Genomic DNA, 21,180 nt, shown 5'->3' on the forward strand with positions numbered 1-21,180 from the left:
ACTTGGTCCGAAAAAGCGTTGTACCAGACTTGAAACATTAACTTCAATTCTCTCTTCATGGATGCTACAAACCCTCTTGCATTTTCTGTTTTTATTCCAGATTTCCAGCTTCCAGCATATTTTGTTTTGGTTTCAATGCCATACATGACCTGATCTTCTGTTCTTTAGAGATGTTGGTTATTGGTTGGGCACAATGGAGGACTTGTGCCTACCCTTCTTCAAAATTGTGCCATGGGACCCCTTTACATTCATTTGAGCCTCAGTCTAACCATCTTATCCAAAGGATGGCACCTCTGACAGTGTAGCATTCCCTCTATAACACACTTGAATATCAATCTGGACTTTGTGCTAAGGTTTATGAAATACACAACCTCTTGACCTGGGGAGAGGTATACCCCTGAAGCCCCAGAACCTCTTTCTTATTCATTCAGGGTGGGACAGTGTTAGCACTACTATCTCACAGTGCCAGGGACCCGGGTTAGATTCCACCCTCAGGCGACTGTCTGTGTGGAGTTTGTACATTCTCCGTGCATCTGTGTGGGTTTCCTCTGGGTGTTTTTAGTTTCCTCCTACAACCCAAAGATGTGCAGGTTAAGTGGATTGGTCATGTTAAATTGCCCATAATGTCCATGGATATACAGGCTAGCCATGGGAAATGCAGGCTTATAGATAAGGGGGTGGGTGGGTCTGGGTGGCTTGTTCTTTGAATGGATGCATGATGGACTTAATGGACCAAATGACCTGCTGCCACATGTATGCGATTCTATGAAGGCATCGCTGGCTAGACCAGCTTTATGACAATTGCCTGGAGGGGAGTTAAAAGTCAACCATATTGCTGCAGGTCTGCAATCACATGTACGCCAGACCATTAAGGATGACAGGAGACAGTGAGGAGTGCAGATGCTGGAGATCAGAGTTGAGAGTAAGATGCTGGAAAAGCACAGTAGGTCAGGCAGCATCCAAGGAGCAGAAAAATCGACTTATCGGGCCGGAGTAAGGATGGCAGTATCCCTCCCTAAAGGACATTAGTGAACCAGCTGGCGTTTTGTCACAGACACTTGACAATGGATTCATGGTCATCATTAGACGCTTAATTTCCAGGTTTTTATTGAATTCAATTATGGCGGGATTCGAACCTGAGTCACTGGTACAAAGAAAACGAATCGTGGCTTATGGGAAGCGAGGGAAGGGGAATTAAAAACCGCCCCAGAGTAAGTGAGGTGAAGACTCTGCAGAGGGAAAGCTCTCCACATCTCGGCGAAGGTTTGGAACTGTAGGTTGTTGGTGTGGGAGCTCTGATCCGCTCCGGGTTTTGACAGCAGCCTTCCATGAAGTGAGGGCTGGATTTATTTCGAGGAGGCTGTCCTGACTATCAGCTGTAAATGAAACCGAGTGACGTGGAGCTGAAAGTCTTATTACAACAGAAAGTGCTGCACCGAGGAAATGTGATGCTCTGTCATGTCTTGGGCTTGAGAGGAGGACGCTGCGGACCTTGTGCGGGGAAATCTGAACAACACCAGGCACTCCAAACACTCCTCCCAGGGCAGACAATAATGTAGAGAGAAAGGAGCAGTCCCTCGTCGAGATTTGCAGGAGCTCGCTTTATTCTGTTTGTCCCGCTGCCCTGGCGATCGGACCCCGTGGAGAATTGAGAAAAATACAGAAGGAAAATGTTAAGCACAGTGTTGGACTTAGTGTTGGCAGTGCTGCTGGTGTGTAAAGTGGCGACATCGCAGTATTCCATTAACCAGTGCAGCTGGAAGGGAAGGTGAGCAGGAACATACAGCCTGACAGATAGATAGATAGATAGATAGAGAGAGAGAGAGAGAGAGAGAGCACCGGGAAGAGTCAGAGAGGAAGGGTCACCGGACCCGAAACATTAACTCTGCTTTCTCTCCACAAATGTTGCCAGACCCGCTGAGCTTTTCCAGAGTCAGAGTCTTTTAAAGAGTCAGAGAGGACTCTCTATCGGAATGTTCCTGTTAACCAAGGGGGAGGAAGCACACCTCAGTGCGGTTCACCAGCACCCGCACTCTAGCACCAAGGCTATACTGAGCGGGTGCTGCTGCGGATTTGAATGGGGAACGCATTGCCTAACCTCAGACCATTGACTGATGCTGGATCTGTTGCAGGCTTTTTGCATTCAGTACTGAGTTGGTGTCGATCATATATAAATGTAGTGTTGACAAGTTCCCTGCTATGGGACTTGGTCAATGTGAGACTCGAGTTCAGCATGCAATGTCTGTGTCGAGTTTCCTCTTTAACAAAAAAAAAGCCACTTCAATTCTTCTCGAAAGAAGCCCGTTTCTTCGTTTTTGCGAGTGTTTTGGCATTTTCAGTTAGTGTTTTGTCTTAATGTAGAGACAGTCGAGTTTCAGACCCCTGCGGTTAATGAGACGCTTCTATGCTGTAATCTAACCCCAAAGTAACAGGCAGAGATTCTCGCAGGATTATTGGTGCACACTCATTGTTGCGAGATAGACTCGGAGACATTAGGAAGGAAACACCTGCCGAGCACCACACACGTTTATTCAGAATTTTTAAAATAATGAATCACTTTGATTTTAAAAAGTTTCCAAGTTTTGTACGCAGGAACCTGCCTTTATGTTTGTTTAAAATAATTCTTTCGGTGTTCAAAAGTCCTTTTTTTTGGCTGAAAATCTTATTGAAAATATTAACGACCTGCTACTGTCACCCTCCTGCTATTGTTGCTAGCAGTGATTCACCCACATGATTCACTGTTGTTATGATGTTTCCATTGAGCAACTGGGATTTTGAAATGGTGCTAGTCCAAAAAGAAGAATCAAGGACAATAATTAACTGCAAGTCTGGAGAATGGCAGCCTGTATTTTAAAAGTGCTGTTGTTTGGGAAACATAAAGGAATGGGAGATCTATTTGAATGAAAACTGCAGGCACTATAGTGCCAGTGGGCATTAAGGAGTGTTCAGCAAGTGTGGCGGGAAAAGAGAGAGGTGTTCGTTTAACAGACTCGCACTGAGAGCCTCTTGTGCGAGACAACAATTGTACCCCAGGATGGGGAGGCCAGGAGAAGGGAGAGGGGAATCACATAAAGGAATCACAGGGACACATTTGCTGCTCAATTCCACTAAATTGCATATAGCTTTTGCTTATATATTTTTAGTAAGTTGCTTGAAATGTGGTTTTGAACGAAAGTTTATACCAGGAGTTCCTCTTTACAGTAAGTTGTACTATCTTGTAATGGCAATGACCAGATAGCTTCTCATTATAGATATTATAGCATGTTTACCAATTTATGAGTTTGTGATTTGCCTTATCTTTCAACCAATTTAAGAAAATGCTCATCCAATTTCTTTTGATGTTAATTAGTCAACTACCAGGGCTATTTGTTTGCCCACCTTCAAACCCTTTGTGCATACTTGTAGTTACTGTTTGACATGTGGTTATTATACCCTGGGAGGTCTGAGACATCCTCCAGACAAAGAAAGTTTACTTTACCCAGGAAAAGTTTGCCAAAGCTAATGAAAAGTGACCTGTTATCTGTCAGTATGTTTACAAGTGGAAAATAAGTCAACTCAAAATAATGACCACTTAAATTAAATGTGGCTTACTGCAATATAACTACGGTTGCTCAGCAAATTTAAATGGAAAGATAAGCTGTTCATGTCCTGTGCATTTTTTTGCTTGGAAGTTCACTTATTTGGAGCTTGCAAGTAATTTTAAATTGATAGGAACATTGTGAACATATGTGCAGTGACACTTTAGAGGACTTAAGGATCCGCACCAGTAGGAGCACCATACAAATAAATACTGCAGATTAGTTTTAGTGGATTATCAACCCACATAAACTCACATGCTGTCAAACAGAAACTTTGAAGTGGTTAAGAACGTTAAATGAGTTAAAGAGAAATAACTTTTATTTTACACAGAGCTCTTTGTATTCAGAATTTCCTGTCAGCAGACTAACTTAATTTAAAACTTGTGCAACTTGTCAAAATCAAAATAAAAGGACATTTGAGACAAAAAAATGATTGAAGATCAGTTTTATTTCTGCTTGTTTGCCTTCTTCACTATTATCACAAGCATAGGGAGGGAATGTTAAGTGTTCTTTTCACATTATTGTGGTGAGTTCGATGGCCTGGTTTCAAGTCCCAGCTGTAGCAGAGGTGTGGCACAACACATCTCAATAGTTTGATTAAAAATGTGTCTGTTAATGGTCAGAGGAAATTGGAGAGAAGTAAAAGAAAGCAAGAAAGACTTGTATTGACAGAATTAGCTATTTAATGGTCTGGAAACAGTTTCTTGAGTTATTAATATTTCCTGTCAAAATTTTCTGATATTGAAGCTATCTTAGAATGAGGACTAGGATAAGGTTTGCTTCTTTAATTTCAAATCTGGGGAAGTGAAAAAGAAATGAATATAAAAGGATTGCTATAGGAACCCCCCCACCCCCAACCACCCTTAAATTGATCCAAAGCATACTGAGTAGGATATATCTACAATTTGCAAAGATTTTAATTGTTTTTCTCCTTTTTTTTCCCCTAGTGGATTAACTCACAATGCTCATTCCAGAGATATAGAACAGGTATATCTGCGTTGTTCCGAAGGTTCACTGGAATGGTTGTATCCTACTGGAGCCTTAAGAGTTAACTTAAGGACTAACATAGCAACAGCCTCCTACAAAGACTTGACTGTCTGCATAAAACCTTTCAAAGACTCCAAAGGAGCTAATATTTATTTGGAAAAAGCTGGCAATTTGAAGCTTCTTGTGAGTGAAGAGGACCATATCCCAAACAAAGTGTATTGCTTTAATATGGACCAGGGGACACTCTTTATTCAGGCTACCCCTCAGAGGGACATAAGCAGAAAAATCACTGGCTTCCAGTATGAATTATTTAAAGACAGGACTGCTGCCGATTTACACAATTCACCAGGTAAGCAATATATCCAGAGTTACTGACACAGTTTCAACATTATTCCACTCTCTGCTGCAAACTACTTATTGACTGGCTTCTGATGACCAGTAACCAGTGATGGAAACATTATTGACTTGAAATCACAGTTTCTGCTTTGGGCAGATGTCTTGATGAAGTTCCAAAATTGAACTTCAGAATAGTTACTGCAGTACTAACATGCACACACACAACATTTGGGCCAAAATATCTTCTCAAAAAACCTGTCTTAATTAACATAGAAATTTAAGTACACATGAAATGGTTGGATGACCATCTGTTGTAATTTCTAGATGTTCAAAGCTATCTCTGCAAAATAATTATTTTCAAAGGATTTTTCTGTGTTAAGACTTTCATTTGGTTGGCTGTGCCATCAGTGAAACAATTAGATTAGATTACATACAATGTGGAAACAAGCCCTTCAGCCCAACAAGTCCTCACTGACCCTCCAAAGAGCAACCCACTCAGGCCCATTCCCCTACATTTACCCCTTCACCTAACACTCTGGGCAATTTAGCATGGCCAATTCACCTAACCTGCACATTTTTGGACTGTGGGAAGAAACCCACACAGACACGAGGAGAACGTACAAACTCTACGCAGACAGTGCCTGAGGCGGGAATTGAACCTGGGTCTCTAGCACTGTGCGGCAGCAGTGCTAATCACTGTGCCACTACACCACCCAGAAGATTAGATTTCCTACAGTGTGGAAACAGGCCCTTCAACCCAACAAGTCCACAAAGACCCTCCGAAGAGTAACCCATCCAGACGTGTTTTAGGGTTAGAGATAATTTAGAAGTCCAACTGTTTCCTCTGTCTCCCAGAGTTAAAGTGGTGCATGAGTGCTACATTCCTGCAAACAACACACATAAGAAGTAACAAAATTTGTCCAGACTGGGATGCAATCACTTTACCATGTGGTTGAAGTTCCATGTTAATATTCATTCTTTAACATGATGTAATGCTGTGAGTCAGCCCAGAATTGGGATTTAACAAATAAATTTGGTTTATTTTAATTATGGAGTTCCAGATGGAAAGGCAGTATACATATATTTTAACCACAACATGTATTTATAAATACAGCCTAACTAATTGCAAATGTTGTGTCCATCACATATTAGCAGTGAGTTTAAAATTGATTTGCAATGTCAATTAAATGTAATTTTCACTTTGCTCCATGGCCTCTTTTTCTTTTAAATACAACTGAGGAATGAGAGGCTGTATTTATCTGTAATGATGCTAAATGCAAATACATTTTTGACACACTCCTGTCTTTGAGGGGCACAAAATGATGAACTCAAAGTGACACAAAGACCCAGTGTTTCAATTGTGTATGATAAAATCATGCCTGCACTAAGCAATAATATTTTCCGCATATACATGCAATGACACCTGGTGTGTTTACAGTAACAATGATAGTTTTGGAAAGAGATGTACAAGATGTATTACTTCATCTAAAGATCATCTGAATCTGTTGTCTTGTTTCAGGTTGGCTTAATTTCAGTTGTAGAGTTTTTGTCACCAATAGATGGCGCTTTCACATCAGCGTGTTAAATGAAGCAAACTTTTTCAAGCCATTACCAGTCTAACCTATTGTGCTTAGAACGTTTATTAAGATTAGTAGCTTTTGTCACAAACTTCATCTGGCTGGAAATTCAGTCCTTTGTTCTTAAAAGAAATTATGAATCATTGATCTGACCTCAAGAAGTGTGTAAGCTAGGTCTTAAGCAAATAGCATCAAACATCTGGGTAGCAAATCATTGAAAAATTGTGCTTTCAACATTTACTGTTTTCACTGCTAGGAACTTTTTCCATTTGCATGAAGCAGTGGTAGGCTTTACACACGTTCTTTATAGTGTCAGGATGGTGGGGCAGACAGAGGGCAAGTTGTGCTTTTGGATTGAGTCATGCCTTACCAATTTGCTGCAGTATGAAATGAAGTGTTCAGTGTGCACTGAGGTGCAGTGTAAGTCAGAGGTACGGGGCTCTATTTGAGCCAAGTCAGGAAATGAAAGCCATGTAGCAAGTAAGTTTGCCAAACAGCTTGAAGTGGTTTTATATTGGAATGAATAAGGTTTTAATTTTTTTTCTTGCACACAGCAGTTGAGAGCTATACCTTCAATTATAACCAGAACTAAAGTGGGAAGCCTTACACACCATCATCATCCCCTTTAAGCCAATCTTAAAATGTACAAAATACAAACATTTGCCTTAATGCATCTTGAAAACTAAACTCCTTATAGTTTCTGATCCCCTTCTAAACTATGCAGTAGAGTGTCTCTGGTCCTCAAACTAACAGAAAATAAAATTCAATTCCAGTTCAGGGCATATTTTGCTGAGTAACATCATCTAGACCATCATAAAAGTGAATGTACTTTACGACCATACAAACAAGGAAGAAGAGTAGGCTATTCTGCCCTTGAGTCTGATCTGCCATTCAATAAGATCATGGCTGATCTGATCTGATTGTAACTCCTCAGTTCCTCATTCCCACCAAATCCCATCTCCCCACTTGCTTATATAAAAATGTACAATTCTCAACGACATTCTGTCACAGATAGTCTGCAAGAACACATAGTCATTTGGCAGCTTATTTTCAAGAAGGTGTGATGTAAAACTAACTCTTGGGTAATTTTCTGGAGGCAAATGTGAAATGTGTTCAAAGGGCTGAAAGTAAAACATCTCTCTGAAATCCTCAGCTCATGCTATGGAACCATTTGTTTTTTTATTCTGTGACCTTGCTGGCAGCAGAATTTAATCTTGTGTCTCACTATTCCAACACTATCTACGTGTTTGTCTTGTCATCTCAATTACATAAACCATAGTTCTATTATAGAGGTCTAATGTCTGGTTCTGGAGAGTGATGGGGGAGGAGGTGTGAGGGTGGGATTGTTGTTGTGTGCTGACTATTAATGAGGGAATTACATTGCAGGTTTGGGAACAATCATTGGAACCAAATCTATCCCTTTGCACAATGCAACAATGAGTAGTGAAGTTCATCTGATGTCCTGGTCAACATTTATCCCTCAGCAAACATCACTGAATCAGACTTTCTGTTCATTTATCTAACTGCTGTTTGTAGGAACTTGATCATTTATAAATCGGCTGCCATACTCTCCTACAGTTTTTATGATTAAAGTATATTTTTCCAATAAAAAGATCAATGACTACTGCTCTTGAAAATCATCAAATTAGTACTTTATTGAGAAGTCCTGAGAACATGAAAGATGGAGTACAAATCCACCTTTCTCTGTGCTTGCTTCTTTTAACTACTGCTCTTCAATATTTTGCAAGCAGCTATTATATCTACACCCACAATCCAAATAACATCTCCTTTACCCTAAAAGCAAAACTTCTCTCGGGAGGCATTCAGCAGGTGCTTGTATTGTTCTGTTTACCTCACCCAGGTCTGTCTCACTGCTGGAGGAATTCCTTTTGGAATAAATAGAGAATAAGTAATATGCCATCAGAATTTAACCAAATAGCAGCAGTGAACTGCTGTCACTAAACATTGATGGCCTTTTGAATGTAGCAGCACTTGAATCTGCCCTTTTCCCATTGATGTTCATCGAAAGGAACGTTTGAAGAAGCTTCCGCAGGTTCATCTGGGAGAAGGAAATAATTGAGCAGAAGGATGAGCTTCGTACTGAGATGCCACAGCTGTACAAACACAGTAATCTCACAAACATTTCAGGAAAGTACAGTCACACTAATATTTTTGAATACCATTCCACGTCTAATTACTGACTTGAATAATTGATTCTTTTGTCTCATTCATTCTGGTGGGTTTTTAAGTTACTGACATTTTATGGAGCACTATCCAATTTCACAGTTATTAAAACAAAGAGGGCAACTGTAGGTTCCGATGCACTGACTGCTTGCTTTTGGTAAGGTGAAAGTTTAGTCATCTTGTGGCCAGATTCATAATTGAATAATTTTGAACCCTAATTTACGTGAAACATTTTAAAAATCATAATAGGATTTTAAATGGCATATAAGATGGTCCTAACTGAGATTTTTAAAAATTTAACCTACCAGCAGTAGGCTAGCCAGTATTCCTATATCTCTAATGCTTTCTCTTAAACTGCTGATGAATTGACTTAGATATGAGGATGAGCTACAAAAACTGTGGTTCTTGTTTGACAAAGCATTGCGGATTGGAGGAAGAATAAAGATGTGCATAATGTTACAAAGATTTTGTCACACAGATATTAAAAGAGGCACATAGAGTCATAGAGATGTACAGCATGGAAACAGACCCTTCGGTCCAACCCGTCCATGCTGACCAGATGTCCCAACCCAATCTAGTCCCACCTACCAGCACCCAGCCCATATCCCTCCAAACCCTTCCTATTCATATACCCATCCAAATGCCTCTTAAATGTTGCAATTGTACCAGCCTTCACCACATCTTCTGGCAGTTCATTCCATACACGTACCACCCTCTGTTTGAAACAGTTGTCACTTAGGTCCCTTTTATATCTTTCCCCTCTCACCCTAAACCTATGCCCTCTCGTTCTGGACTCCCGTCCCCAGGGAAAAAGACTATGCCTATTTACCCTATCCATGCCCATCATAATTTTGTAAACCTCTATAAGGTTACTCTCAGCCTCCGACGCTCCAGAGAAAACAGCCCCAGCCTGTTCAGCCTCTCCCTATAGCTCAAATCCTCCAACCCTGGCAACATCCTTATAAATCTTTTCCGAACCCTTTCAAGCTTCACAACATCTTCCTGATAGGAAGGAGACCAGAATTGCACGCAATATTCCAACAGTGGCCTAACCAATGTCCTGTACAGCTGAAACATGACCTCCCAACTCCTGTACTCAATACTCTGACCAATAAAGGAAAGCATACCAAACACCTTCTTCACTATCCTATCTATCTGCGACTCCACTTTCAAGGAGCTATGAACCTGCACTCCAAGGTCTCTTTGTTCAGCAACATTCCCTAGGACCTTACCATTAAGTGTATAAGTCCTGCAAAAATTTGCTTTCCCAAAATGCAGATCCTCGCATTTATCTGAATTAAACTCCATCTGCCACTTCTCAGCCCATTGGCCCATCTGGTCTGGATCCTGTTAGATTTATCTGGAAAGAAAATAGCATATAGGGAGCAATAGTGGAAGCCGTGTGCATTGATGATTTTAAAAATAATTAGATATATTTTGGAAAATAAATATTTTCAACATTTCAAAGAGCAGGGAATTGGGTAACACTTTTAAAGGACGGGCCCAGATATGATGGACTAAAAAATCTTCTTTCCTGTAAAATCCGACAGTTCAATTGATGCTTTTTAATAACATTACAGTATTCTTATAAAATTGAACGTCGCAACACCCAAATCTGATAAATTATTCAGAGAAAATTTCCCCAGGTATCTGTTGACATTCCCCATTTCCTGAACCAGTATAAATCTCCACAAATTGATGGCGAAATCTTAATAGCAATCAGCAATCTAACTTTTAGAGATTTCAATAACATCTTTAAACTTGGGTTGTTGAACAATGCCTTCAAGTTTGTTTTTGACCTTGCAGGTACTGAGCACTCATTGACACAGAATGTTTGAAACCATTGAAATATCTAAAACGCAGAGCTGGCAATGCAATACCTGTGTGATTAGAACTACGTAATTGACGATCACTGGGAGAAAGATTGACCAAAAATCGTTTTAGTTTCTAATTACCATTCTGAAGAAAAGATGCACTCATCTGAAATCAGCGTAAACTAGCTGAATGCAAACAAAATATTGTATTTATAAAATGTATACTTACCTTCTAATTAATGCTTCACACATTACCCTTTCTGAAGCATTTGATCTGTACATTAAACATGTTCATTTAGAGCGTCCTTACAAATAAGCTTTTTTTTTAGAGTTTCTTCCAGTAAAGAGGAAATATTCAGTTGCCCTTTTATTTCCTTTCTTTCTCAACAGTAGCAATATAACAGTACAATTGTTGTACTGCATGGTTATTAACTGAGGAACACGAATCTAAAAGCATAACTGTTATGCTAGGCTGCACTTCCATTTATAATTTATCTAAATGTTCATCTTGTGAATAAGTTAAATCCAGTACGCCCAGAGCATTATTTGAAGCTTGATTTATGACCTAACAGCATCTGGTTAGGAGCACGGGAGATTTTCAGTGAGTTTAATAATCTCGTGAATTTTCATTCCATAGAAGCTTGCTGTCGGTTGTATCACCTTTTGGATAAGATGTTAAGAACCTTAAAAACTAGGCAATTATGCCCCTCAAGCCTGCTCTGCCATTCAATTTGACCTCAACTCCTGCCCATTCTACATAATACTTCAACCTCAAAATCTGTCTCTTTCCTCCTCAAATGTATTCAGTGTCCTGGCATCCACTGTAACCGAGGTAGTGAATTCCACAGATTCACAACTCTTTGAGAGAAGTAATCCCTCCTCATCACAGTTTTAGAATAGCCAGTAACAGATTTAAACCAATCATGTATTTTCTTGTAGATTGCTCAGAAGAGGAAATATCCTCTTTACAGTTACTTTGTCAGTTTCCTTTAACACCTTGTGTATCTCAATTAGATCTCCTCACATTCTTCTGAAGAATAGAGAGAAGTGGTCTAAGTTGTTCAATCTCTCTTCATAAGGCAAGGTCCCATCTGCCCTCAGTATGATGTCTGAGATCCCCTGGTTGTATTTTGAAGAAGAGCAGGAGAGTTGCCCCAGGGTCCTGGTCAATATTCATCCCTTGATCAGCATCACAAACATAGATTATCACGTCATTACTACCTTGCTGTTTGTGGGTGCTATCCCTTCGCAAATTGGCAGCTATGTTTCCTAATTTACAACAGTGAATACATTTCAAAAAAGTAATTCATCAGCTGTGAAATGTTTTGGGATGTCCTTTGGTCACGAAAGGAGTTGCAATGGTCATGAAATGCAAATCTCTCATTTTCACTTTTAATGTGAGGCAAGTCAGATGCAGAATTGCAGGTTTTGATGAAATACGAAACTACATTCATCACTGTTTTGTTGCATAAGAGAGAGGAGAAAAGATGTTCGTGTTACCTCTTCTACCCTGTAACTTGAACTAGAGAAAGGAAGCACTTTACTTTGTGATAATCTGCTCTAAATTGGATCTTAAAGCCACAGATCTGCTATAATTGACTGAACTAGTCATAGAGTTATGTAGACTCGTACAGCATGGATCAGAGCCTTCAGTCTAACTTGTCCACACTGACCAGACATCCCAATCTAATTTCATCCCATTTGCCAGCATGTGGCCTATGTTTCTCTAAACCCTTCCTATTCATGTACCCTTTCATGTACCCTGTTAAACATTGCTTTTGTACCCGCTCCCACCACTTCCTCTGGCAGTTTGTTTCATACATGCACCACCCTCTGTGTGAAAAAGTAATCCCTCAGGTACTTTTTAAATCCTTCCCCTGCCTTAAACCAATGCCCTCTAGATTCAGACTTGCCCTATAATAGGAAAAAGACCTTGCCGATCACCCTATCCATGCCCCTTATTTTACAAACCTCCTCAGCCTCCAATGTTCCAAGGGAAGAAAGCCTCAGCCTATTCAGCCTCTCCCTGTAACTCAAACCCTCCAGCCTCAGCAACATCCTTGTAAATCTTTTCTATACCTTCTCAAGTTTAACAGCATCCCTCCCATAGAAGGTCATGTCTGACATACTATTTTGGAACACAATCCAATGATCACCTCCAACAGAATGAGGTAGAATGGAAGGAGACTGTTCAGTGCTTTCTCTGTTAAAGGGTATTCATTTTATTCCATTGCCATGTTCTTTCTTCAATGCCATGTACAGACTTTCTTTTCAAGAAAGTTAATGAGGAATCTGCTTGCATTACCTTTTCAGACAGTGCATTCCAGATCATGGCAACGTACTACATAAAACAAATTCTCCTCATCTCTCATTTAGTTCATTTGCTAATGATCTTAAATCTAATTCCTTCATGCTATCTGTCTCTTCCCAGTTAAAACTGTTTCTCCTTATAGTCTCGATCCAAACCTGTCACTCTTGTAAATACTTGTTTGGTGCCCTTCAGCGTACAGCAGTGACACAAGTCTGTATCCCATATTTCCACAGATTTATTAAGGGCTAAGGGCCCAGTTTGCACCCTCCAAAAGGTCAGCTCAAACTTTTCCCCAGAACATCCTTTTGCAACTTTTCTTCTTCAACCTGATGCTGAATCCTGGTATGTTTAATGCAGGCAGACTCTGGTTTAGTAATGGTTGGGCTGGGCCTTTTTTCAACACAACACCTGAATTTCTTTTCTGGTGACTTGGTTGGATTTATTCCCCCTCTGAGAGTATTTTCCATGTTCGAGACCATTTTGCAGAGGTGTGACACTTTCCTCCCATCCGAGCTGCTGTCAGCTCTGCACTGAGATTTCGGTTCATCGTAGGTGTCCTTTGTTGGCCATCCTGACCCAGAGGGCTCCCGTGTCTATGATGGGGCGTCCATTGTTGCTTCTATGGAGGAATTTACCCTGCACCCCAACAACCCTAGCATTTTTGAGCCTCTTGGCACCTGTCCTTGAAGCACCTTCAGGGTCACTTGCCTGCCTCAGCAGTGCCCACCTTCTCTGTTGGACTTGTCAGTTCAACGTCACTGTCTATACTTTTGCTTCCTGCTTCCTTTGTCCCAACTGTCATCTTTAACTAAGTGAGGTTTCTGGAAGCAACTTGTTCATTGGCCAACTCCTGAACAATCATGGCCACTGGCCACAGCTTCCCTGGTGTTCGGACTCCAAAATGAGGCTAGTCTTTGGGATTGGACCCTACCTGAGGTTTGATGAAAGATTACAGTGCTGAAACATAATTTTGTTTGTCTCCCCAAGTGCTACCAGTCGGGTATATCCAGCAATTTTGAACTTTATTACAGATATTATTTAACCAAAACTTTGCTTATCTATGTACAAATTTTGGTTAAAATTGATTATTTGTTTATTTTGAATACTGTCAGACATTCCTGATTTGAGGAATTTTATATATCTTTGAGCTCAGTGATCTGTTTTGATTGTCAATTTAGGTGGACTGGAGAATAGAGAACTAGTCGGACTAAATTAGTGTACACACATAGAGACACACATAGAGACACACATAGAGACACACATACAGACACACATAGAGACACACATAGAGACACACATACAGACACACATAGAGACACACATAGAGACACACATAGAGACACACATACAGACACACATAGAGACACACATAGAGACACACATAGAGACACACATACAGACACACATACAGACACACATAGAGACACACATACAGACCCACATAGACACACACATAGAGACACACATACAGACCCACATAGAGACACACATAGAGACACACATACAGACACACATAGAGACACACATAGAGACACACATACAGACCCACATAGAGACACACATAGAGACACACATAGAGACACACATACAGACCCACATAGAGACACACATAGAGACACACATAGAGACACACATAGAGACACACATACAGACACACATAGAGACACACATAGAGACACACATAGAGACCCACATAGAGACACACATAGAGACACACATACAGACACACATAGAGACACACATAGAGACACACATAGAGACACACATACAGACACACATAGAGACACACATAGAGACACACATACAGACCCACAGGCACATGCACACATGTACACATGCACACACACGCCTACAGGCACACATGTATAGATAGACACACTTGTGTGCGCGCACACAGACGTACATACAGACACACGTACACATACACATCCACACGTATACATAGTGTGCACACCCGTGTTTGTAATGTATGTCTCACACATACAGACATACACATGGTCACACACATATACATAGGCACACACATACAGACACACATATACAGATACACATGTACACGCAATTGGTTTTGCTCATGGGATTAAGCTGGATTGTTGAGTCAGTGATGCCACACAACATGATCAATACAACATAAGGGAAAGTACATCCTGCCCCTGAAATGTTATATTTCAGAAAATGATTTTGATGCCTTAACTAAATACATTTGCTACTAATTGTCTGCGGATCCACCAAGGTTAACTTTGTGTACCAATAAATTTATTTTTTGACAAATTTATGGAATGATATCAAAGAATACGCTTATCATCACTCCGTGCAAAGTTTGATCTGTTCAGTAATGTTCTATGGTCTGGATCCAACTGAGCTCCTTTTGCGTAACTTAGTGGGAACTTTAAGACAAGATGAAGGTTTGTTTTTGCACTCGGCATATGGTTATTCATCCAGAACTGCAAAGTTAATTCTGTTGTCGAGTTTTCGAATTATGCTGCAGTGAAGGGGTGCTTTGACAAGGAATAGTGGTCCTTCCTTGGATTTAATTTGAACTAGCAGCATGGTCATTTAGGTGTTCAACGTTTCAGAGCTGTAAGGGAGCAAAAGATTAAGTAAAAGGGAAGCTTATTTTGCATATACAGGCAATGCCTTAAATACAGATAATATGATGTGAATCTAGATAGCATTTTTACAGCTGCTTGGATATCTTGAAACACATTACTGCCAATGATATTTTAAAAAATGATTTTGAAAAAATATTTTGAAGTATAGTTATTGTTGTAATGGAGTAAGAAATGCAGCTTCCAATGTATGCACAGCAATCTTCCAAAAACAGCAACCTAACAATGACCAGATCATTTGTTCTTTGTGATGTTGACTGAGTGACAAAATATTGGTCATTACACTGGGGATAACTCGCTGCTCTTCTTCAAAATGATACAATGGGATTTTTACATCCACTGAGTGGAAGATGGGGGCCTCATCTGTCTGATTTGAATGACAAAACCTCCAGTACTCCCTGCATAATGCACAGGAATGTTAAACCTTGGTATTGCTGCAGAAGGTCCTGGACTGAGCTTTAACTTGGAGCCTTGTGATGTGGAGGAAAGTGTTCTAACAACTGAGCTGTGGCTGTTGCAGATACAGGAAGTATGTTTTGGGCAAGTAATTAATTTGAGCCTTTTATAATTCACTCTTTTTTTCTTCCTACGTCTGAGGACAATGGGTCAGGGTGGGAATGACTAATTGTGAACCCATTGGCAACCCTTCAATATTTTATCCGAGTGGCTACCATTATGTAGAAACAGGCAAAGTGAGTGGAGTTTAGCTCTTTGACAGTGGAAGACATCACAGCTGAGCTTGATTCTGGTCTCATGCAACATTCACATTTGTCATTGTTCAGTAAGGGGTACTTGATGCTGACCGGAGAGGGGGGATGGGTTTATTCCTCCATTTCACCTGGTGATTCCTAATCCATTCTCCTGCACCCTTCTCAGGGTACATGATGCTGCTCTGTAGCACTCCACTGATGTTCTGGCAGAAATCAGCTGACACAGCAGAGACCAATAATCAAGCATCTGTTCAGAAATCTTGTCACTATCTACGATAGGTAAGGGGTAGATGTAGATGTAGGGGTATGGGTGGGTTACGCTTCGGCAGGGCGGTGTGGACTTGTTGGGCCGAAGGGCCTGTTTCCACACTGTAAGTAATCTAATCTAAGTAATCTAAATCTAAGTATCTAAGATATTTCATGGATTCTGGACAGGCAACTAACTTGTGGTGAGAGTCATTTCATATGCAAGATTTACCATAAACAAATATTTTTCCAGGAAACATTTAGAACATAAGACAGCCGGTATTGTCAACATCCAGAGATCATAATTGTGCTGTGACTTTTCAATCTGGTTTTGTGTTGCAACTTTTAATGACAAACTACTTCTGATATATGTAATCAAAACAACTGACCACTTCCATTGTAATCCTTTCACTTTATGATTAAACAGATCTTATCTGACTTATTTAGGTTATATCCAAGATATCAAACATTTTCTGTGCCGTGCAGAATTGATGTGAGGCATTCTTTCTGCTTTTCACAGTGATATTATATGCATTGGGAAATTGAGATTTGTTCAAATACAGTAATACATTGGTCTTTTTTTAATAGGGAAAACACCCGAGTGGCCAGTGACAATCTCCTGTTTATTTATTTTTATTTTCCGTTTTTCCCCACACTACCGCCTAACTGCGGTAGGGCTCATTATTTTTTCCCCAGCACCCATGGTGTGTATGTGCAGGTGTGAGACACAATGAGAGACACAAGGTGCATGAATCTTTGCTCGATTTCCACCACCAGGAAGATAGGAAAACACCTGGGTGGCCAGTGACAAGCGATTTCCTTCACATCAAAGGGCAATGCTGTGTGATCAAAACAGTGAAGGGGAGGGTTGGGACTAAATCAAAATAGAGTTGGAGGGGGAAATAATGCACTCCACTCCCTGCGACGCCCACCTCTCCCTGAACAACTCCAGGGTATTGGTGGACACCACGTGTTCCTTCTCCAGGGTCACCCGGGCTCTAACGTAACCCCGGAAGAGGGGCAGGCAGTCAGCCCTAACGACCCCCTCCACGGCCCACTGCCTCGACCTGTTGATGGCCAGTTTGGCAATACATTGGTCTATGCTGATACTGCATCATTAATAACAATATCATCAATAGTTACTTAATTAGCAATATTTAATGTTGACAGATAATGATGATGGTTTTATGATTAAATGAGTTAAACTTTTAAATCTGTCTATTATCCAATTGGGTCCATTAATTATTGATTTAATTCAAGTAGACTGCGTTGACTAGGGTTGTTTGTAGTCTGTAATTAGATTAGATTCTCTACAGTGTGGAAACAGGCTCTTCAGCCCAACAAGTCCACACCGCCCCTCCAAAGAGTAACCTACCCAAATTCCTACCCCTGACTAACACAATGGGCAATTTAGCATGGCCAATTCACCTAACCTGCACATCTTTGGATTGTGGGAGGAAACCAGAGCACCCAGAGGAAACCCACGCAGACACGGGGAGAATGTGCAAACTCCACCCAGACAGGTGGGAATCGAACCCAGGACCCTGGTGCTGTGAGGCAGCAGTGCTAACCACCAAGCCACCATGTCACCATGCCACGCATCTACTGAGCAACTACATAAAATCCATAGTGAACACTTGGCTCTTATGCTGTACTGATTTTACACTTTTTTTTTCCCTCATAAAAAATTAGTTGTAATGCAATGATTCCAGGATGGGAATACATTGGAGGTGTCCTGTCAAAAATTTAATAAACAGCTAATAATTTTAATTGGAAATGAAAGTGACACACGACTGCAATTCATACATTCTTGGTAGAAGAAAACCTTAAATATATTTACTTGAGGTGTTTTGAGATAGAAAGATCTACAGACCAACTAAACATAAATATATAAATTATTTAAAAGCAAAAATTAAGTACTATACTGTATATATAAAATTTTAATGTAATTCTTAGTTTGTCATATATAAGGAGAAAAGTCAGCCATGGCATGACTTTAAATTGTGTATATTTGTGCATATATGTCAGTATGCCTGTGCATGGGTATTGTACTTATCTGTATGTATTATGAATATTTCTTGGTGTTCTGGATGTATATATAAATGTGTTTTGGTTTATATGTGGGTATCTCTACATGAATGTATGAGTTGGTATTGTTGATGTGTGTGCATCTATACCTGTATTAGACGTCCTGCTGTTTGTCTATCATGTAACTGTTGATGAATCACAGGCATTCATCAAACACAATACGGGGTATTAGTGTATTGCCAAGTTACCCTGACTTATTGAGTCTGTAGTTTGTTCTATAAAAGTTATTAAAATAAAGTTCCACAGGCAGGAAATTCAGAAAAAAAAACTTGATGTTGATTTTGTTTTAAAGATGTGCAATTATGGCAGAGACTTTAAAACTTTTCTGTTTGGGTGGCCTTCTGTAAATATTGACACACTCCCAGTGACCTCTCCAACTACTGTAAATAGTAACACATTCCCTGAGGGGCCCTGTTCCTAACTTCTATAAGATAAGTGTTGCTTTCTCCTGAGTAGGTGACTATCCTTGCAGAAATTGCTTGGTTAGAATATTGCAATAAGCATAGTATAACAGCTCTTCAATGCACACAAGAAATATATAGTTTTTTTTTAAACAGACGTAAAACTGCAAACCATTTGCCAACTTTTGTCAAAAATCCCTTGTACATCCGTCCCAAAGCAATGTGTTGTGAAACCTTTTATTATCTGCCTCTTAAACAATTGTTTTATTTCGCTAACACATTCATAGAATTGTACAGTATGGAAACAGACCGTTCGGTCCAATCAACCCAAACTAAACTCAAACTAAACCATAAACTCAAACTAAATTAGTCTCATCTGCCTGTGCTTGGCCTATTACCTCTCCAAACATTTCTTTTTCATGTAATTATCAAAATGTCTTTTAAACATTTGTAACTGTACCCCCATCCACCACTTCCTCTGGAAGTTCATTCCACACACAAACCATTGTCTTATTAAAAAACACTGCCCCTCATGTCTTTTTAAAATCTTTCCCCTCTCCCCTTTAAATAATATGCCCCCTAGCCTTGAAATCCCCCACCTTGGGGAAAAGACACCTGCTGTTCATCTTCTATGTACCCCTCATATTCTTTAATAACTGTATCTTTCCATGTTACTTTAATGTCACAACTCAAGCATTTGTAATCTGATTTCATTTGTGTTCTTATTAATTCAGCAAGCCAGAGTTTTCAGTATGGTTGAGATGAGTATGATGACTGTATTTGCAACTTTCTCTATGTTATAGGCTGCTACTGGGACTGCAGTAAAAAATTAATTTCCTCAGTTGGTTTGGAGGTGAGAGATCTGGATTGCAAATGTCTAGCTGCATTTTCTTAAAATTGCAATCTCTGGGTCTGATGGCCCAAAATGTTTAGAAGATTTATTGTTTCTTTAACAAGTGTTTGAACTGCGCAAGCAAAAGTATTTTCCTGAGGTAAGAACATATAAGTGTTAATATGTGAAGAAATTAAATTCTCCAGAATATTTTGGCATTTGATTTACTTGCAGAATCACCAGTATATACCAGATTTGACCCTCAGTGATTCAAAACTGATCTGAGTATAAGAATTACAGTACAACATTCACCAAAGACTCATGCTATGACATGAATTGTACTGGCGGATTTTGGTGTTGTGGCTAGTTTAGAAGGTGAGTTATTCAAGATTTTGCTGTAAGAATAACAATGTGGTTTTGTTTGAAGGCTTTTTATCTTCCAAAATCTATTGCTGAGCTGTATCTAAGAACTGCAGTAGATTGGGAAGCCAGGAAGAAGTATGAAGAAGTAAAAACAGAAGTTGGAAACATCAAACTATACCATGAAATTTAACTTTCTCACACGATACAACTCATATGTTCCTATCTTAGGAAAATGATTTGGTTTGTCTCCATTATCAAAACTGATTAACATTTCACTGGGTATTTGCTTCATCAGAACTCAATTAATGCTTCAATCATTATGATTTGATTCTGAAATGTTTAACTTTAAATTAAATTAAGATGAGCATCAAATGGAAATAGACTGGATTTTAAACATGATAGTGCTTGGCAAAGTATGAGATGTTTTTAAAGTTAAGTCTGACCACTTAAGAACTGTTCTAATCCTATAGATCTGGGGTTTGTGGTGACTAGTGGTACATAGTTAATGCCGCTCTGTGATAATAGGAAAGAAAATGGTGGGGGGAGGGGTGTAGGACAGGAAATACCTGTTATTCAGAGTTTTGTGTGCTACTATATTAAATGTTCATCAATATATTCTGATTTTAAAACAGTTGTTTCAAATAAGGTCCCACCAATAGTATTCTCAGTGCACTTACCTTCTTTGTTGTTCACTTAATTAATTAGGGTTGAGGAATCTGTAGAGAAAGTGCTCATCTGCTCAGGTCTTGGCCATTATGCCATTCTGGTGACAAATAGTTGCTGCACCTTGGGAAGACCTATTCACAAAGTATGTTGGCCAACAAGTGCTGCCTATTGTTAGCAGCATCATGTACTTTCAGTAACATCAGGTTCAGAGGGCAAGTCTTTCAAAGCAGCTGCAACACGACTGCTGGCTTGTGCAGAATGATGTAATTACATCCTTCTGTCAAGCAGTGAAAGCAGTGGACTCAGGAGCAGTGGTTCGGCCTGAGTCAGGTTACTGCAGGATGCTGTCGGTATCCGTAAAGTAATCCCCAGCAGAATTCACTGTGGGCTCCAGACAATGCCCATATTATACCATAAATAACTCTGAATTGTGTCCATGCTTTGGAGATTCATAATGTGTTTCTTTCTGTTGTGTGGA

General features: G+C 39.8%; 1 protein-coding gene and 1 long non-coding RNA gene across 2 annotated transcripts in view; one reads left to right on the forward strand and one right to left on the reverse strand.

Moving 5' to 3' along the window:
• The first annotated feature begins 1,391 nt into the window (after positions 1-1,391).
• The window catches only part of metrnla (meteorin like, glial cell differentiation regulator a), a 29,327-nt gene continuing 9,538 nt past the window's right edge, over positions 1,392-21,180 (forward strand). Inside the window, exons 1-2 of the mRNA XM_072558334.1 lie at positions 1,392-1,768; positions 4,526-4,914. Of these exons, the coding sequence (XP_072414435.1) occupies positions 1,671-1,768; positions 4,526-4,914 (487 nt within the window). The 5' untranslated portion in view covers positions 1,392-1,670. The remainder of the gene's footprint in view (positions 1,769-4,525; positions 4,915-21,180) is intronic.
• Positions 8,109-20,938, reverse strand: LOC140463887 (uncharacterized). The gene is made up of 3 exons (XR_011954801.1): positions 20,714-20,938; positions 9,895-10,022; positions 8,109-8,537 (listed from the first exon to the last, which is right to left on the reverse strand). It is a non-coding gene; the product is annotated as an uncharacterized lncRNA (long non-coding RNA).

Source organism: Chiloscyllium punctatum, chromosome 39, assembly GCF_047496795.1.
Source record: "Chiloscyllium punctatum isolate Juve2018m chromosome 39, sChiPun1.3, whole genome shotgun sequence".
NCBI classification, from domain to species: Eukaryota; Metazoa; Chordata; class Chondrichthyes; order Orectolobiformes; family Hemiscylliidae; genus Chiloscyllium; species Chiloscyllium punctatum.